This window comes from Mus musculus, chromosome 19 (genome assembly GCF_000001635.26).
Source record: "Mus musculus strain C57BL/6J chromosome 19, GRCm38.p6 C57BL/6J".
NCBI classification, from domain to species: domain Eukaryota; kingdom Metazoa; phylum Chordata; class Mammalia; order Rodentia; family Muridae; genus Mus; species Mus musculus.
The window spans coordinates 41,270,335-41,287,913 of NC_000085.6; the positions used below are offsets into that span (position 1 = coordinate 41,270,335).

The 17,579-nt window shown below is 46.2% G+C and overlaps 1 protein-coding gene and 1 long non-coding RNA gene across 3 annotated transcripts in view; one reads left to right on the plus strand and one right to left on the minus strand.

The window, feature by feature from the left end:
- Nucleotides 1-2,206: 2,206 nt before the first annotated feature.
- Pik3ap1 (phosphoinositide-3-kinase adaptor protein 1) overlaps nucleotides 2,207-17,579 on the minus strand; it is a 112,562-nt gene continuing 97,189 nt past the window's right edge. Inside the window, exons 13-16 of one of the 2 annotated variants that reach the window (XM_006527472.3) lie at nucleotides 17,136-17,291; nucleotides 12,746-12,816; nucleotides 11,537-11,673; nucleotides 2,207-4,019 (exon numbers count right to left, since the gene is read on the minus strand). In XM_006527472.3, coding sequence (XP_006527535.1) covers nucleotides 3,962-4,019; nucleotides 11,537-11,673; nucleotides 12,746-12,816; nucleotides 17,136-17,291 — 422 coding nt within the window. In that variant the 3' untranslated portion in view covers nucleotides 2,207-3,961. The remainder of the gene's footprint in view (nucleotides 4,020-11,536; nucleotides 11,674-12,745; nucleotides 12,817-17,135; nucleotides 17,292-17,579) is intronic. The other variant, NM_031376.4, reaches the window with a different exon arrangement.
- Gm52406 lies at nucleotides 12,512-15,772 on the plus strand. The gene is made up of 3 exons (XR_003952935.1): nucleotides 12,512-12,871; nucleotides 13,804-14,020; nucleotides 15,451-15,772. It is a non-coding gene; the product is annotated as a predicted gene, 52406 (long non-coding RNA).

The window sequence follows — 17,579 nt, forward strand, 5'->3', positions numbered from 1 at the left end:
CAAGTGCACAACTGTGTGTTTCCAAGGTGATGAAGCATACCACCGTGACGTCATGATGTGAGTTCAGGCAGTGGGCAGCTGACTGAAATAAAAGCAGAGCTTCCTGCCTGCCAAATAAAGATCCTTGTCCTAATACCACGCTGACTCTCCTGGTATAGAAAAATAAAACTGTCTTCCACCCTGTGGATGAAATGAGCTTCGGCAGGCTAGCCGAGGGACCTTTCTTTCTCTATGAGAAAATAAATTCCAAGTTGTGTGTTGGAGAATTCTAAATCTTTTACCCTCCCACTCACCCTCTCACTACCCTGGGAAGCCTCGTGTCTGGCCAGCAGGAATGAATGAAAACTATTTTTATTCTTAATAACTTGCTTGGAAACCAAAAGAAATTTTACATATGAATCCAAAGCAAATATTTTTATAGTGACTCAGATTCCTCGTTTTAGATTTAATCACTTGTCTTTCTCAGAAACAAATCTATTACTAATATTTTGTCCACCAAACAGGTGGAACTCACACACTGTTTTCTGAAGGAGTTGCATAGAATACCTACTTGCTTCCTTAGGGTATGTGGGAAAGAAATCTAAAGACCCCAGCTATAGGAGTCTTACTGGACTGACTAAGCTGCCCTTTGCTTTTGTGTGTTTTTATAATAAAGGATCGGGAGAATCACTATCTGCTTGATTTGTGGGATCAGTCATTAAAGTGGTCTAGATGCATATTCATTGTGTGGCTACAGCAACGCATGAAGAGTCACTGGAATCCGTTAAATATGCCAATTTAAATTATTCGCTTGGAACATCAACTTCTCGTTCATATTTAGTCTCTCAGTCTTTGTGCCTCGTTATTTATGCAGTTGGTCATCTGTGCCTAGAAGTGAACATAAGATGAAGGAAAGTGCTTGCTGACCTCATTAATGGACGCTGCATGGAATGTGACTTTTGCTTTTCTCTCTGTTGAGCTCCCTGGTAAAATGTGGAGGAAAGAAGGCGGTGAAAAAGCTATCAGCAATGTGCCAGAGAAGACTGGGAGACCATCTATACCTACCTGCTTATTTTACCTTCTGCTCTTCATTGCATTTTTTTAAAAAATCAATGGTTTTATTTTATATAACGCATTCCTAAATGTGTGGGTAAATGTGTTGTGTATGTAAAGAACGAATAAATGTGTGCTTTGGGTGTGGTTCTCTTTCTAGGTAATTAGAATTCATTCTAACCCTTAAGAACAAACTTTAATAACACCATCCAGGTGATTCATTTGGATTCTTTCTTCCTCCTCCTCCTCCTCCTCCTCCTCCTCCTCCTCCTCTTCTTCTTCCTCTTCCTCTTCCTCTTCCTCTTCCCCTTCCTCTTCCTCTTCCTCTCCTCCTCCTCCTCCTCCTCCTCCTCTTGCTGCTCCTTCTTCTTCTTCTCACACAGCTTACCAGCTTGCTGAAGCGGGAGTTATGGCTATACACCACTTTGGTTGCCAGAGGATCACACGTGCACACCACCACCTTCCCCCACTCCACCCCTCCAGGAACTATCTTTGGATCCTCAAATGAAAGATACACACACATTAGCTTAATTTTAAATACCTCAAAGGTTGGACACTCCTAAACCTTCCCCTGCTACCCCAGGTCCAATCAGAGAAGTGGCCAGTGGCCACTTACCTGAAATCTCACTTGGCTGCTTGGCTTTATCTCCTGCCACTACTGTGTTCCATTCTTCTGCCCAGGGTCATCGTGAATCTCTCCAGTTCCTCTTTTGTCCTAGATCACACAACTCTAACTGTCCCATCCCATGCCCAGTCATTGGCTGTTGGCATCTTTATTGATTGATCAAAAACCAATTGGGGTCAAGGACCTTTAGCATATGGGCACTCAGATTCTAGATTGGATCAAAGCATTAGAACCAATCTCCAACAGCTTGCTGGTTCAGGGAATATTTCCTCAGGACTTAAGACTGGCCACTCCTGACTCTGAGCAGTTCTATGTACCTCCCAAGAGTGTCACGTCCATCAGTCCCAGGCTCCTCAAAAAGCACTTTCAGTTTTGTTTACTATTTATATATCCAGACATTGCACAGACAGCAGTGTTGTTATCAAACTTGTTCACCAGAATATGTACACTAGCCTCAGTTTGGTATCCAAAGGGGGCTTAAGATAATGAGATACAAATCTTTGATCAAAATCCCTGAGAAGGGGATGGTCAAGAACAACCACACTGATGTCATCTTTGTTCTATGTGATATTCTCTTACTTCTCCCAAACAAGTGACAAGAGGGTTGAGGGACACTTGCAGAATGGCTCCCATGTTCCAGGTTCTCTGTGAGATACTTTGTGAAAATACTCTCCCATGGTAGACATGATCAGTGGTGTGCTTTATACAACAACTCAAGAGTCCCCCAGAGGTTAAACTCAGGAAGTGTTGAACGGTGGAATGAGAATGAAGGGGAATCTTTAATTATGAGAAAAGGGCCCAGTAAGAATACACTTAAACAGATCAATATGTATATATATGGGAATGGACAATGGTTTCATGAGAAACAACCATATTACTTATATTTTAAAAGGACCCCTCCTGATAACCTTACTGTATACATAGGTAAAATTAAGGATCTATGCTCTGAAGGTAGGTTTATATAACAGGAACTCAAAATTCATAACATGGTGACAGGTCTATACTCTCTATACATATTTACCAGATTTGATTGTAACGGTCTGTAGTAGCAGTTGTATTATTATTGGGAGAAAACATTTTAGCTTCTTTCTCTACTCCTTCAGGCTCCTCAGGAGGGAAAGAAAAATCAAGGGTCCTTCTCCTTCTTTAATGGCCAGAACTAAGACATATAAAGGCCAGACCATAGTCTGGTTCTGATCATTTTCAGTGGTTTCCTATAACACAGCTAGTTGGACAGCATACAGAGGTATGAAAGCCCAAAGTGAAGGCGGCAGCTGATAGTCCCATACCTGGGTGATTCAGAAAAGGGAAATGTCTGGAAGGCAGACAGTGAGGTATGGCTCTCTATTTCTACATTTGGAGAGTTCTTAAGAGAGGGTGAGCCGTGGAAGGATTGGACTTCTTAGAGACACAAAGTGTGCTGACAGGGGCTGGGGAGATGGATCAGTAGATAAAGTGCTTGCTGTCCAAGCATGAGGGCCAGGATTCGGATCCCCAGCATCCCACAGATACCAAGGGGCCATGGTAACCTGGCTGCGGGAGCCAGGAGATCCCTGGAGCAAGCTAGACTGATTGTACCAGTAATCTCTGCCTCAGTAAATAGAGGGAGAGTGACAGAGACTTCCAACATTGCTTCTAATCTCCATACAGAGGTGCATACATATGCCCACAGACAGACAGACACCTGCACATGCACACCACACACGTACATACTCAAGAGAAAGAGGGTGATGACAGAACCACCTGTTCCACACGTCTGGGGGACTCCAAATGCCACAGTGGCACAGGAGTCTGGCTTAACCCCTTCTAAGATGTTTTTCAGCTTGTTGTATGTGACCAGCCCCAGGACAAACATAGAAATGTGGAAGAACTACTTGAAAGTTAGGTCCCTTCCTACCTCTGCTGGGAGGGTTATAACCACTTCCAGAGATTAGGCTGCTCTGCCAGGTATGTATGGGATAATGGATGTTGACTACAGTAGGCTCACTTGATAAGAACATGCCCATCAATCCTGGTAGTCTCCTGCTGTAGGATACGAGAGGTAAGTATCTTCATCCTTTTGGCAAACTAGAATGTGAGCCAATATATTCGGCAACGTTGAACAAAGACGCCTTCATCTCAGGTTTCATCATGCCTTAATGATGTCTTCAAGGATTACCCAAACCAGCAGGGCTACACCATCACCAGTGACAGTGGCTCTCAAGGTCCATAGTCATGCAGAAAACTCAATATGAAGACTTCATCAACAGGCTGAGAATTGCTAGTCTGAAAAGTCCTGAAGTTGGCCAGATATAGGAGGCGGGATCAGCGACCTCTGGGTGGAACCGGCGGAGGAGGATGGAAGGACTCCCGGGTTAGAGGCCTGCAACGAGAAATAAAGCAACCCTATAAAAAACTAACCAAATCAGAGTTCTTGGGTATCCACAACCTGTGGCTAATTTGAAGTGATGTGTAAAAGACACTGTCCTTTGTCAAGGAGTCAAGACACAAGAAATGTCTCATGACATAGATGCCATGGCTTCTGATCCGTGAACGTAGGGGTCTACCAGCAGAGGTAGTGACAAATGCCAATTCCCAGGCCCCACTCCTGTGGTGGTTTAAATATGCTTGCCCCAGGGAGTGGCACTAGTAGGAGGTGTGGACTTGTTGGAGGAAGTGTGGCCTTGTTAGAGGAAGTGTGGCCTTGTTGGAGGAAGTATAGTACTGTGAGGGTATACAATGAGACTCTCCTCCTAGCCACATGGGAGCCAGTCTTCTCCTGGCTTCCACTAAATGAAGATGTAGAACTTTCACCTCCTCCAGTGCCTGCCTGAATGCAGCCATGTTTCCTGCCTTGATGAAAATGAACTAAACCTCTGAACTTGTAAGCTAGCCCCAATTGAATGTCCTTTATAAGAGTTGCCTTGGCCATGGTGTCTGCTCACAGCAGTAAAACCTAAACTATGACGACCTCTGTTCACCACACTCTTGAGCTCAGTATAAGACCTTTCTACAGTATCCCAGTCGCAAAGCCCTCGAATTAACTATGCCTTTCGTTTTCTGTTGCTTTGTCACCCTTGGGTCTTGTTGACCCTGGAGGGACTGCATTTCTCACAGTTTGCTAAAGCCCCCATGGCCTCCTTGTGAGCATTATCAACTTGCCCTTTTCACCCCAGGGTCAGGTGGCAGACAGCTATAGTCCCACTGCCTCAGCACCTACTGCAGCCATCCAAACTACTGATCCTAGGTCTATTTGACCCCTGCGCTACTCACTGTTTCTCATGGGAACCACAATAAAAAGCCCATGCCCACTTCTGACCTTTGTCCCCTCTGCCTCCTGACCTACATGCATCCCAGCAAGAACCCTTGCCCATTCTCCTGCCCCACTCCCGCTCTGGAGAACCACGGATCCAGCACACCATCTTCTCAATACCAGCTGTCTCTTGTTCTGTTGACCTTATCGTATCTAAACAACAATGGAGCCTAGATGGTAAATGCCAGCAATTCCAATAGGCAGCCCGGATAGACCCGCTATCATAGTGAGGTTGGAAGAAAAGAGACAAAGAATTCCAGTGTCTGCTTCCCACTTCCTCCTGGATCACTGCCATTCTATCTGCGCTGCCCACCTAAAAGTCCCTCTTCATGTTCTTCTGAGTGGATTTTTGTAAAGTCCTAAATGACACTCCAAGTAGACCAGGGTGGGTCTATTTACAGATCGGACCAATGATTACAGATAGTATTTCCATGTGTGTGCTGTAAAACCAATATTTAGTCTCCAGGAAACAAATCAATAACGTTCAGAAAGAGAGCTTTGTTGGTTGCCATAATTGAACTGTGTAACCCTGGAGCTGCATAGACCAGGATTGAACTAATCTGTGAGTAAATATTTGCTAAATGCCTCCTGCACAGTGCTTTTGAACAGGTCAAGGAAATGACAAGAGTTGGAAAAGAAGAGGCTGTATCCTGGGAACGAGAGAGAGAGGAGAGAGAGAGAGAGAGAGAGAGAGAGAGAGAGAGAGAGAGAGAGAGTCAGACAAAGCAAAGAATAACCACAGATGTCCACAGGAGGGGAGGGCTTTGTGTGTTGGTCACTGAATAGCTGGACTTTTCCCAGTGAAAACAAAGGAACGGTGTCCTTCCACCTCTCTTCAGTCTCCTGCCCTATGAACTATGGGCCAGGCCATACCTCCTAAGCAAGTTTAGGCCATTCCTACCTTTCTGCAAACATTTGTGACAAGCAGCAGGTAATAGGAACAAGGATCTGGCCATCAAGATACTGTGTGCATGTGCATGGGACAGAGAATGTGCAAAATCAGGAGACCATCCTATTTGACAGGTGAAGCTAAGACCTTAAAGCTCATCTAAGCATGGATGTTTACATACACAACTCTCTCTCTCTCTCTCTCTCTCTCTCTCTCTCTCTCTCTTTCCCCTCCCATCTCTCTCTGTGTTTCTATTTGTCTTTCTCTTTCTCTCTGTCTCTCTCCTTTCTTTCCTCTCTTCCTCTCTCTCCTCTCCCCTCTCTCTTTCTTCTATATTTCTCTCTCCTTCTCTCCCCTCTCTTTATCTCTCCTCTCTCTGTCTCTCTCTTTGTCCTCTGTCTCTCTTGCATCTTTCTTTCCTCTCCCTCACTCTTCTCTCTCTCCCTCTATTTCTATCTATCTATCTATCTATCTATCTATCTATCTATCTATCTATGTCTCTGTGTCTGTGTCTGCCTCTGTCTGTCTGTGTGTGTGTGTGTGTGTTTATGTGTGTATGTGAACTCAACTTTGATGACCATGTTTTCTCATCTGCTCAATCAAGGTATGTGGGTGCTTAGAGATGACATGGAAATTAGTTAGCTGCCCTACACCTGGCCCAGAGTAAAAGGCTAGAAATCTCAGAAAGGTAAGCTAGAAATCTCACTCTGAAGATGAGCAGTCTCGTCTGAGACCTTTCCTCATGAATGTTACAGTTTGCCTTACTCTATGAGACAGTCCCTGTGCCCCCTGGTCCCCTCTCTCATCTTGCTGCCATGTTGACACACCTACAAGGATATCAATTTAGTTTCACTCTGATGGCCAACTCCAGCAAAAGATCAGAAGCCCCGTCTCAGAGAGAGGGGTTTATGGCAATAGGTATAACAGTACCAGGGGAGCTAAAGGATATTATGTCCAAACTGGGAGTGGTCTGTGTAGAGACTGCCTTCTCAGATGCTGAGAAGCTGAAGACACCCGCATACTTGCCACTCTTAATCCAGTGAGTTTTCATGGGTGATGTTTGGTTCAAGAACCCAGTAACTTTGATAGTGACAGTGTCCTCTGAAAATGAGGTTTTTGCCTGGCATGCCTTCATATACACACCACTAATACAACGTCCCAATTCCCTAAAAGCTAATTGTTTTGTTTTGAAACAGCCTCTTACGTTATAGACCTGGTTGGCCTCAAAATCTTAGCAATCCTCCTGCCTCAGCCTTTAGAGTGCTGGGATTTAGAGACATGAAATCTGGCTTGATGGCTAATTCTGCAAGAGCTAAAGAGGTCCAACCCAAGCATAACCACTCTATTTTCATAATAAGTTTTTATTTAAGTTCCCAATTTGTGCCTGTTACTATGCCAGACAATGGGGAGAATAGGAAAAATCATTCAAAAGTAACTTGTAGCTTTGGCAGACAGCCTGTTTGATTTAGCACTTGTGCAAGCACGAGGACCTTCGTTGAATCCCATGTAAGAACCTGGGCACATCATGATGGGATGCTTGTAATCTAGGTGCCGGGGAGGCAGAAACAGAAGGACCCTTGTGGCTTGTTGGCCAGTCAGCCTAGCCTACTCTGCAAGTGCCAAGCCAAAGAAATACTTGTGTAAAAATAAAAAGGAAGCCTGGTAGTGGTGATGCACACCTTTAATCTCAGCACTTGGGAGGAGGAAGGCAGGCGAATTTCTGAGTTTGAGGCCTGGTCTACAAAGTGAGCTCCAGGACAGCCAAGGCTACACAGAGAAACCCTGTCTCAAAAAACAAAAAGTAAATAAATAAATAAAAATTTAAAAGGAACAAAAACAAAACAGAGTCCCTCGAGGTTCTCCTCACAACGACACACATAACTTCTGTTCTCTCAGCCTTTGAGATCCACTTGGACAGAGGACTAGAAACAGTGTTTGCAATAGGGGAGGTAACAGACTAGAATACCTGAAACAAAGTGTCACACTCAGTGTGGATCTATCAGGAAAGGCTTCCTAGAGGAGGGATGCTTGGACTAAGTCTAAAGGATGTACACAAAATGGAAGGGAGTAGAAAGAGAACCCTCCAGGGAATGGGAGAGATTGCACTGGAGAAATAATAATATTTCTGAGAATGTCTAAGTCATGGAACATAGAGGAGCATAGGAGAACGATGTGGCTTGTGGCTGGACAGGGCTAGGGCACACGAAAATACACCTTCTCCAATTCTGAGGTTCTTACAGGAAATGACATTATCAGCTGCACCTGCTCTAGACAGTGCCCTTGACTATGGTGTGGAGGAGGGACCGACGGGGGACAGCGAGGTAAGTGGGGGCCTCAAGGATGAGCCAAACCCTAGCAGGTGGGAAGATGATCACTGACAGGGCTAATGGATAATGCCTGGAGAGTCACTGGACGTGGAAGCCGCGAGGGGAGGGTATCTCCGCCCCAGGCTTGGGGACTCATGAGGAAGTGGCTTGGGGAAGAGAGTGGAAGATAGCCGGTTTGGTAAGCTCAATGCTTTTATATGCTGTGTCTGAGATACCATGGGGCATGAGAGTTCAGGTCCCCAGCCAACAGCAGGAAGTAGATGGTAGAGATGGAGACAGAGGCACCAGGCCGTCTGCTGGCAGCAGTTGTGGCCATGTGAATGGCGTGTCAAAACAGCGGTGGAATGGGCCAAGGCTTGGCTGGTGTGGGACTGAGGTTGCACCAGAAAGAGGAGAAAGTTGAGGAGAACATGGGATTATAGATTCCCAGAGGGGAGGGAGCTGGGGACATGTAGCCAGCTTCTTTTATGTCGATCAGCAGATCAGCCATTCAAGACGGTCAGAGAGAAACCTATCTTATTCTCTGCTCAAAGACTGCTTCCTTTTATCCCGAAACCTGCATACATCCTTACAACACAAGCTCATACCTGCAGATCCTTTTCAAACCAAAGTGCACACGAGCCTTGAGTTCTGTTAATTACAGGACTCCACAAATACCAATTTTTTTAGCAACGTGCTTTAGCTTTTTGTTCTCCCTATCTTTATCACAACATCCTCCCCAGCTCCCCAGACAATCAGTCTCCCATCTCTTCTCACACAGTTAAAGCCATATAAAATCCATAGCATGGCAACATGTGTCTGTAATCCCAGCAGGGGAGGCAAACAGAGGACCCTGGGTGCTTGCTGGCCAGCCAGTATAGCCAATTGCCAAGTTCTCCATTTAGTGACAGACACTCACACAGTTAAATGTGCTCCAGTTTCTAATCTTTTAGTGTCTGGCACTTGTTTTCCTGATCCCTCTCCTTTCGTTTTCCATCAACAACAACGACAATGATGTCGACAGCAATTACAAAATCCTACATGAGCCTACGGCTGCATTTCTCAAGGTTGCCACTTCCTGTCTGGGTACGATTAAGACAGGTGGCTCCGGAGTCCTCATCCTTCAGAAATAAAGTCTTGGATCTTGGATCTCCTCCTCTCTGATACCTAAGACTTTCTTGGCCACGTGTAACATAATGACTAGAAGATCCAATCTGTCAATCAGAGTATCTCCCCACCCACTTCCAAGCCTCAGCCTGAACACCTGCAAGAGGTGATAATCATAAGTAGGCTTTGGAGAGCATTAAGTCAGTCATGGACTGAACGCATCCGGCATGAACTCTGCCACACAGTAAGCAGTCATTAAGTAGCAGCATTGATTACCATAATCGGCCCTGCAAAGCCCCACCCCCACCGAGCACATAGTAACTTTCAAGCCACGTCATACAAACTCAGGGCACAGGCTTGGGTTATCACACTGGGAGTGGGAGTACCCTCATGTGCATCCCTAGGCTGCACCAGAGAAACATGCCTGTGGTTGCTGTGTGGCTTAGGGCTGTCAGATATTCCAGCAGCAGGTGTCAGTATAGGAATGTCACTGGAAGGAGCTGGAAAGCAGCAAACAGCAAAGGCCAGAATGGAGAGAAACAGAGAGGCTCAGCCCCACGAGTCGGCTTGAGCTCACTCTTGCTTACACTCCACAGACCATAGAGAATGTTCCTCCAGAGGCCCCTGTACCCACCAAACACAGACCCAGCAAGCGAGTCACATTAGTCTGAGCCCATCTTCAAAGCCCCAGGTGTCTATTCCTCTCCTGTACGAATATATCCTCAATGTTCCTCATCTCCTGCCACAGTCATTACCTTTTCTCGAGGAAATTCAAATAGTCACTCCATTTTACAGACAAGAATATCGAGGCAGGAAAATGTCAAGTACCTCATCCAAGCTCATGAGTGATAGCAGGACACTTAACCCCATGAGACACTTAACCCCAGGGCCACTCCAGAGCCTTGCTCACCCCCTCAGACCAGGATGGTTTTTGGTGTGTTTTTTTGTTTGTTTGTTTGTTTTTTGTTTTTTGTTTTTTTTGTTTTTTTGCCTTCACTTCTAATTTTATCTCCTGTTTCCAAGAATTCCAGAACCCACCATACAGCCAAGGGAATCCAATGCTATGGGCATAACTCTAACCAAACAGATTACTAACAGATTACTAACAGATTACTAAGGGGACTGGGGAGATGGCTCGTTTGTTAAAGTGCTTACAATGCAAACATTAGGACCTGAGTTTGGAGCCCAGGCACTCATAGAAAATCCAGCGCACGGCAACATGAGTCTGTAATCCCAGCCGGGGAGGCAAACAGAAGGACCCTGGGTGCTTGCTGGCCAGCCAGTATAGCCATTTGCTAAGCTCTAGGTTCAGTGAAAAAGACAGTCACACACAAATATGAACATACATACACACACGTGAATAAATAGTTAAACTTAGTGTTAGGAGCTGGAGAGACGGCTATGCACTTAAGAGCATTTGCTATTCTGCCAGAGGACCCAAATTTGGTTCTGAGCACCCACACTGAGGGGCTCACAACTGCCTGTAAGTCCAGTTCCAGGGAACAGTGTCACCCTCTGGCTTCTACGGGCACCTGCACACGTGTGGTGCTTCATATACATGGACACGTGCATACAGATAAATGGGAAAATTAAAACACATCTAAAAATTAGTTTAAATGCTGACAGTCATTTGAAGGTCCTTCACTTACGAACTTAAATGTTATTTAAAGTGTGAGCAGCTAAGCTGGGCATGGAGGTTTGTGCCTGTCATTCTAACCTTCAAGAGGCTCAGGCAGGAGGATTGAGAGTTAGAAGCCAGCCTAAACGATATTGTGAGAACCTAGCTCAAAATAATAATAATAATAATGATAATAATAATAATAATCAAGAACTGGGGGCTGGAGAGATAGTTCAGTAGGTAAGAGCAGTTGCTACACTTCCAACAGATCTGTTTGGTCCGCAGAACCCACATCAAGTGGTTCACAACTATCTGAACTCCAGCTCCGGAGGATCCAAGGTCTCTGGCTTCTGCAGACATGTAGACTCACACGCATATACCCACATGCAGATACACATAACCTACACATGATTTTAAAACATATAAATAAGTATTGTTTTAAATCAAGGGCAAAACCAAGCCAACAAAAAGTCATGACGTATTGGTATTTGTGATGGACCAAAGTATCGCTTTCTACTGAAGAGACCGTGCTGACTGACGTATGTCAACTACAGGTATCTCCATTGGCTGTGTGCTTGCTCTTTGGTTGGTTTTGATGTTCCTAAATCCTCCTTTGCCTTACAATTAAGTGAGTGTGAAGAAGACATCACACGGACTTCCATGTTACCTCTGAGAAGCGGCTCGAGGAGGCACCCTAGGGGGTCTCTCAAGGGTCCCGACTGGTGTTCCGGTCACAACTGGAGCTCCGTCCACCTGCGTAGGACCTGGGCCACGACTCCGGGTAATTTCGGGGATTTCGTTGTCCTATATCGTGCAAGATGAGAAAAGAAGGTGAGCATTGCACAAAGCACATTGTGATATACCGCCAAACACTGTGGGATAGCCCGCACCATCACTAGGCTTTGGCTGTTCCCAAGCCAAGGGTCAACCTGGTGACAATGGCAGTTTTCCACACCCTTCTGGTGTGGCCAAGGAGCATAAATGTACCAGGATTATCACAAATTTCCGGAACTCAAAATCCTGTCTTCTCCAAGTATGGCCTGCTGTCTGCTAACACCAGTGCTGCCTGAAAGTTTGCAAGCGTGGGCTCCCTACAGCCCATTCTCCTGAGTCCTCAGAGTTCTTGGTGACTCACATGATCCCTTGAGCTCAAAGCCACTGGTCCACCAGGTCAGGACAGACACTGGGACACATGTGGCCCAACTTGGAATGGGGCCACACCCTAGATCAGCTGACCGTCTCAGAAGCCTCTGGGCTGGAGAGCGTGTCCCTCTCATGCAGAAACCCAGGGAAAGCCAGTGTACAGAGAGGGATGAAGTCAGAGACGATGTACTCTGGGCCCTGGGACATACAGGACAATCCAGAAGCTCCATACAGCAAGACACAGGCTCCTGATCTAGACCCAGCATAATGCTGTCCCTGGAATCTCCAGCTCCTTCCTGCAGACACCCACTTATGATTAATCTGAATGGATCTGCCTATCCCTGGCTATGTTCCCCTCTTCCCCCTCCCTTCCTTCCTTTATACTGGGGCAAAATTCAGATAGCGTGAGGTCAACCAGCACAAAGTAAAATGGCATTGGCGCATTCACGGTTTTATGCAACCTCTGCCTCTGTCTAATCTCAAAACATTTTCCTTGCCTGCAAAGAAAACCCCAGACCTGTTAACAGTTCTTCATTCCCTCCACCCTCCAGCCCCACCAGCCACCAACCCACATCCTGTCTCTCTGGATTTGACCATTCTATGGTATTTCATACAAATGGCTGCCCATAATATGTGACCTTTTGTGTATTACTTCCTTCCCCCTGTATTCCTTTCCCTTGTGATAAAATGACCCCTAAGACCAGACAGACAGACAGGAAGTCCCTCCTCTCACCTCGTTGTCGCCCTCCATTCCACTGCTCACACTGAGGAGGCTCCGTGTGCTCGACCGGTTACTCGTGCTGCCTAGAAAGCAGAAACAACATCAGCTGGACTGTGGATTCTCTCAGGAGAGAGTGAGGTGCGGAACTCCGGCCCGAACTTATTTATAGCAACAGAGACAGTGCATAAACCTGAGAGTCTTCAAAGTGTAGCCACCTTAAGCCCTTCCGTTAGAGTTCAGCTTTTCCGTGAGCAGCATACAAAATGGTGTGCTTTCCGATGACCACTTTGGGCTTAATAGCTACCATTTACCCAGGGCTTACCTCACGTGGAGTGCTTTCGAAAGCGTGATTGCCATTTAATCCCTTTGGAAATCCTATTTGATATTAGAGCTTTGATTTGACAGACACGGAATCAGAGGTACCCAGGGTTTCAGTGGCTCTAAATCTGCAAGCTGCTTTTTTGTTTTTTGTTTGTTTTGTTTTTAACTGTGTCTTGCTGCTTAATTAGGAATTACAGGTCCAGGATGTACGTGTGGCATAGATGAGCCTTCTAATAAGAAATTACATGCCAAAGCCAAACAACAGGCAGGGCTGTGGGTGTGGCTCGGTGGTAAAGTCCTCGCTAACGTGTACGAGGCCCTGGGTCCAATCCCCAGAACCACAAAAACAGAAATACACAGTACAAATTCCAAAGTATAATTTATGTTCATAGTAGGAGTTCTGCGTGAAAAGCCTTTTCATTTAGGAATTTATTACCTATATCATTAAAATCGCATTAGCCCACAGAGCTTTCTGGAAATGTGTGTTACTCAATATGCTAGCTTGTGGGAGATGCAGTTTAGAACTAAGAAAATTAATTGTAAAATTGAAGTTTGTGTTTTGACATTGAGTCTCATTACCTAGCCGTGGCTGACCTAGATCTGGCTATGTAGAGCACCCTCCGCCCCCATGTTCAGAATAAATGCTAACAAAAACCTCTCTAGATGCCCAACTATAAACAATCCCTGAGCCCTGGGTCTCCACGCCTGTGCCTGAGCCTCCGTATGTCATTTGTTACTGTCCCTCACAGGCTCCTCAGGGAACTGAACCCCATCGAGTTCTGAAGTTTACCCATCAGCAGGAAGTACAACAGGCGTTGGCTCCGGGGCTGTAAATTCACACCCATCAACTCCCTTGGCATTCCTAAACCTATAACCACAATGTTTGGCTCTAATCCTTGGCACTCTGATGTTGTCTTCCCTCTGGGCTCATGACCGACCCACAGTCTGCTCCCTTGGCTGCTGTTGGTAAGCAATCTCTGGTCGTGACCCGCGTACTCTGTTCTTATGTCGGGGAGAGGGAGGCGGTACCACATCCTTGTTATCAGGGAAGAAGGTTCAGCATCCAACTCATGCTGTTTGTGCTTCCCTCCATGATGAGCCCCTAAAGACAGGATCTTTCCATCTCTCTGTCTCCAGCAGATGAATAAGTGAGAGGAAAAGGTGGCCAGTTATAATATAACCCGTGGGCCAGATAATCCACAAGGCCAACAGTAGTACAGTCAGGCTTTTGTTCTCTAAACACATCGCTAATCACTGGAGCTTAATGACTTAGTTAGAACCATGTTTAACCTGCAACTCTCTCCCTGCAGGTCCCGAGAGATGACAGCTGTGTTGTAATAAAGATAGTGGTGCTCACAGGCAAAGGGCAGCTGGTGGCTCGGGGCCTGGCTTCCCCACCCTCCCTCCCTGCCAAGGAACCGGTTCTATTTGGAAAGTGGAGCTTCCCTGGGTAATAGCACGGTCAGATCTGGATATGACTGGTGGACCCTCTGCTCACTTGTCAGAAAACTCAAGACCTGTTTTCTAATCTCTGTTTGTTATTTAGGAGCTACAAGCTTTACTGTCTTGGATGAACTGGGTCAGACAGGGGCATGCTTGTCATGAGAGGCAAAGAGCAATTGTGTGTCTAATTGGTGGGAGCAGCTACCATTGGCAATTTTAAGGCAGTATATTATCCTTTACTGCCCCCTTCCCCACAGTGAACTTCACCCCATTAGTGTCTACGCCTTTATGTTCCCCACACTCACTCCAGACTCAGACCTGCTTTAGCCAATAGAACATCAGCAAATGTGGCAAAGCCAAAACCCGACAATGGGCTTGCCCCTTCTTCCCAGATTCTGTTTCCATGTAAGAAGTTTGTGCTGTTGAGTTAAAGGCCACACGGAGTGAGGCCTTAGAGGATACCAGGCCATCCTGGAGGCCCCAGATGAATGCAGCTATCCAAGTGACTCCTGCTCATTGAACATGGAGGAGACATAAGACTCCCTTCTGAGTTGTGCCCAGGTTATGGGATCAGGTGTATGGAAATGGTTATATTTCAAGCAATTAAGTTTTGTCATGGTTTGTTACATAGCAGAAACTGGAGCAAGAACAACTCTGATCTGTAGCCACAACAAAGAGTATAAGCACTTGGTCTGGCATTAAATAGCATTTCCTATTCCCACGAGCTAGCCATTTTTGGGCAACAACTTATTCGATCTATCCTGTCTTCAATGTAGGCTGCCCCAAAGTAAAGCACACATAGAAAAACAACTTTGCAATTGTAGCACTTCACACACACACACAGAGCACTTCATATTTGTCTATAAGCTTTTGCAACTATGGTTCCTGTTGCCAGTGAAGGCTCTGGCACTCCCCCCTCTCCCATTCAATCATGCTTCTTTTCTCTCCTGCAGGCTGTGATTCCCCCATGGAACTCTCTTCTGCTCCTGATATCAAAGTCCTCAAATTGCCTTTGGCAGAGGCAGTCTTTGGGTACATGTTATTGTCCCCATTATGTGTGAGAAGGCTTTCTTTTTGTCTAGCCTACATCCCATGTAGTGACACGATGGACTATGGATCTGTTGCCACGGTCAAGCAGTGAGGAATATTAACTGAAGAGAACAAAGCTGGGCTCTACTGTCACCTTTGCTAGTCTCTGGCTGTTTAATTTTTAGCAAAATGCTTTCCCTCTCTGGGTCACAAATGACCCATCTATACAGTAAAGAGTCCTGACCTATGTGTCCTTGGGTGAGGAAAATTGTACATGTATTCATATATAGGTGTTTGAGGGTATGTATGGGTGTGATTTGTGTGTGGCAAGATATAGGCACGTAGGTTTTTCTGAGAAACAGATCCAGAACACACAAGAAATTCTCAAGAAGGCTGTGATGTAAAACAGAGCAGAGTACTGACTTGGAGCTCCTACCTTTAACCTGCATTCATTTGTGGACTCTCTGCCTCACTTGTAAGGAGACCCAAGTCCTGAAGTGTGTCCACTTCTCTCTACCTCTTTCATCATTTTTTTTCAGTTGTTTTGAGAACCGTGAAGAACGAGACAGACAAGAAACTCAGCATACGCTGCTAGTGAGGCCAGCACATCAGCAGATGCAGCCCTGGACACAGAGACAGTGTCGTCCCTGAAGCCTGCATGTCAGGCAGCGTCTGCCGCAATCAGACTCCCATTCACACTTCTTCACCAAAAAAACCCGAAGACGTGTCCTAATTAGATCCTGAACTGCCTGCATAGACATTGCAATTCTCAAATTTGAGTCTATTGTTGTCTACAGTTCTGATGAAGACTATAGACCTTAGCACAGCTGGAGAAGAAGCCAGAACGGGTGTGAAGAGCCCTGACTTGGCTCTAGAGTGAATCCAAATCCCAGCCCAGCCCAGCCCAGCCCAGCCCAGCCCAGCCCAGCCCAGCCCAGCCCAGCTCAGCTCAGCTCAATTAGATAGTCAGCCTGGGACAAGGTGCTAAACATGAGCACTTCCTTCTCAGTCAAAAGAGGTCACAAATCTACCTTAGAGAGGTTTTGTGGCCTTTAAACAATCAATGAAGACAATTCACCATTGGTAAATGTCCTATCAACATGAAGAATTATTATAAAGCAGGCCAGGTGGTGATGGCACACACCTTTAATCCCAGCACTCAGGAGGCAGAGCAAGTGGGTCTCTGTGAGTTTGAGGCCAGCCTGATCTACAGAGTGAGTTTCTGGAAAGTCAGGACTACACAGAGAAACCCTGTCTCAACAAAACAAAATACAATACAAAACAAAACAAAAGAATTATTATAAAGCAATGCTGGGCCAAATCTTTCCACCTCTGCTGACAATCATTAGGTCTGCTATTTATAAATTATCATACAACTGGGCAAATGCCCCAGACCAACTAGTCCACATACCCCACACCTCTCAAAACCAAATCAGGTCCCAGTTAGGGTCTTGGGCTCCAGAGGGCAAGGCCAACAGGTGCCAGCTGGAGTACAGGAAGAAGGGCTCCCCTGGCTTGCTGCAGGAGGCAGGTCACCCCTGGCTTGCTGCAGGAGGCAGGGCACCCCTGGCTTGCTGCAGGAGGCAGGGTGCCCCGGTTTGCTGCTTACTTGCTGTGCTGGACATGCTGTCCGTTTTCCAGTCCCCACGTCTCAGCTCTGTCCTGGCCGGCAAGACACTCTTCCTGGGGCCGCTCTCATACACGCCAAACTCCACTTTCTCTGGCAGGTGCTGTGAATGTCGGATTGGGACTGTGATCTCCAGGTCTGGAGTCAGAAGAAAGGAAGAGATTCAGGCAGGCTGTCATTGCCAAATGTCTCCCATACTCATTGTCCATCTGTCTCCTGGGCCTGGGCCCGGAGGGGGGAGAGAAGAGAGAGAGACCCCTGGAGTCTTGTCCCACTTCAGCAGTGAAAAGCCACAGAATCCAGAGTGGCCCAGCAGAGTAAAGGGATGACAGGACACAAGAAATGGGTAGAAGAGATCTTCCATCTCAGAGAGTAGAAAGAAGATATACGTAGACACAGCTTGGGCTCTGAGACCCACCACTTGGC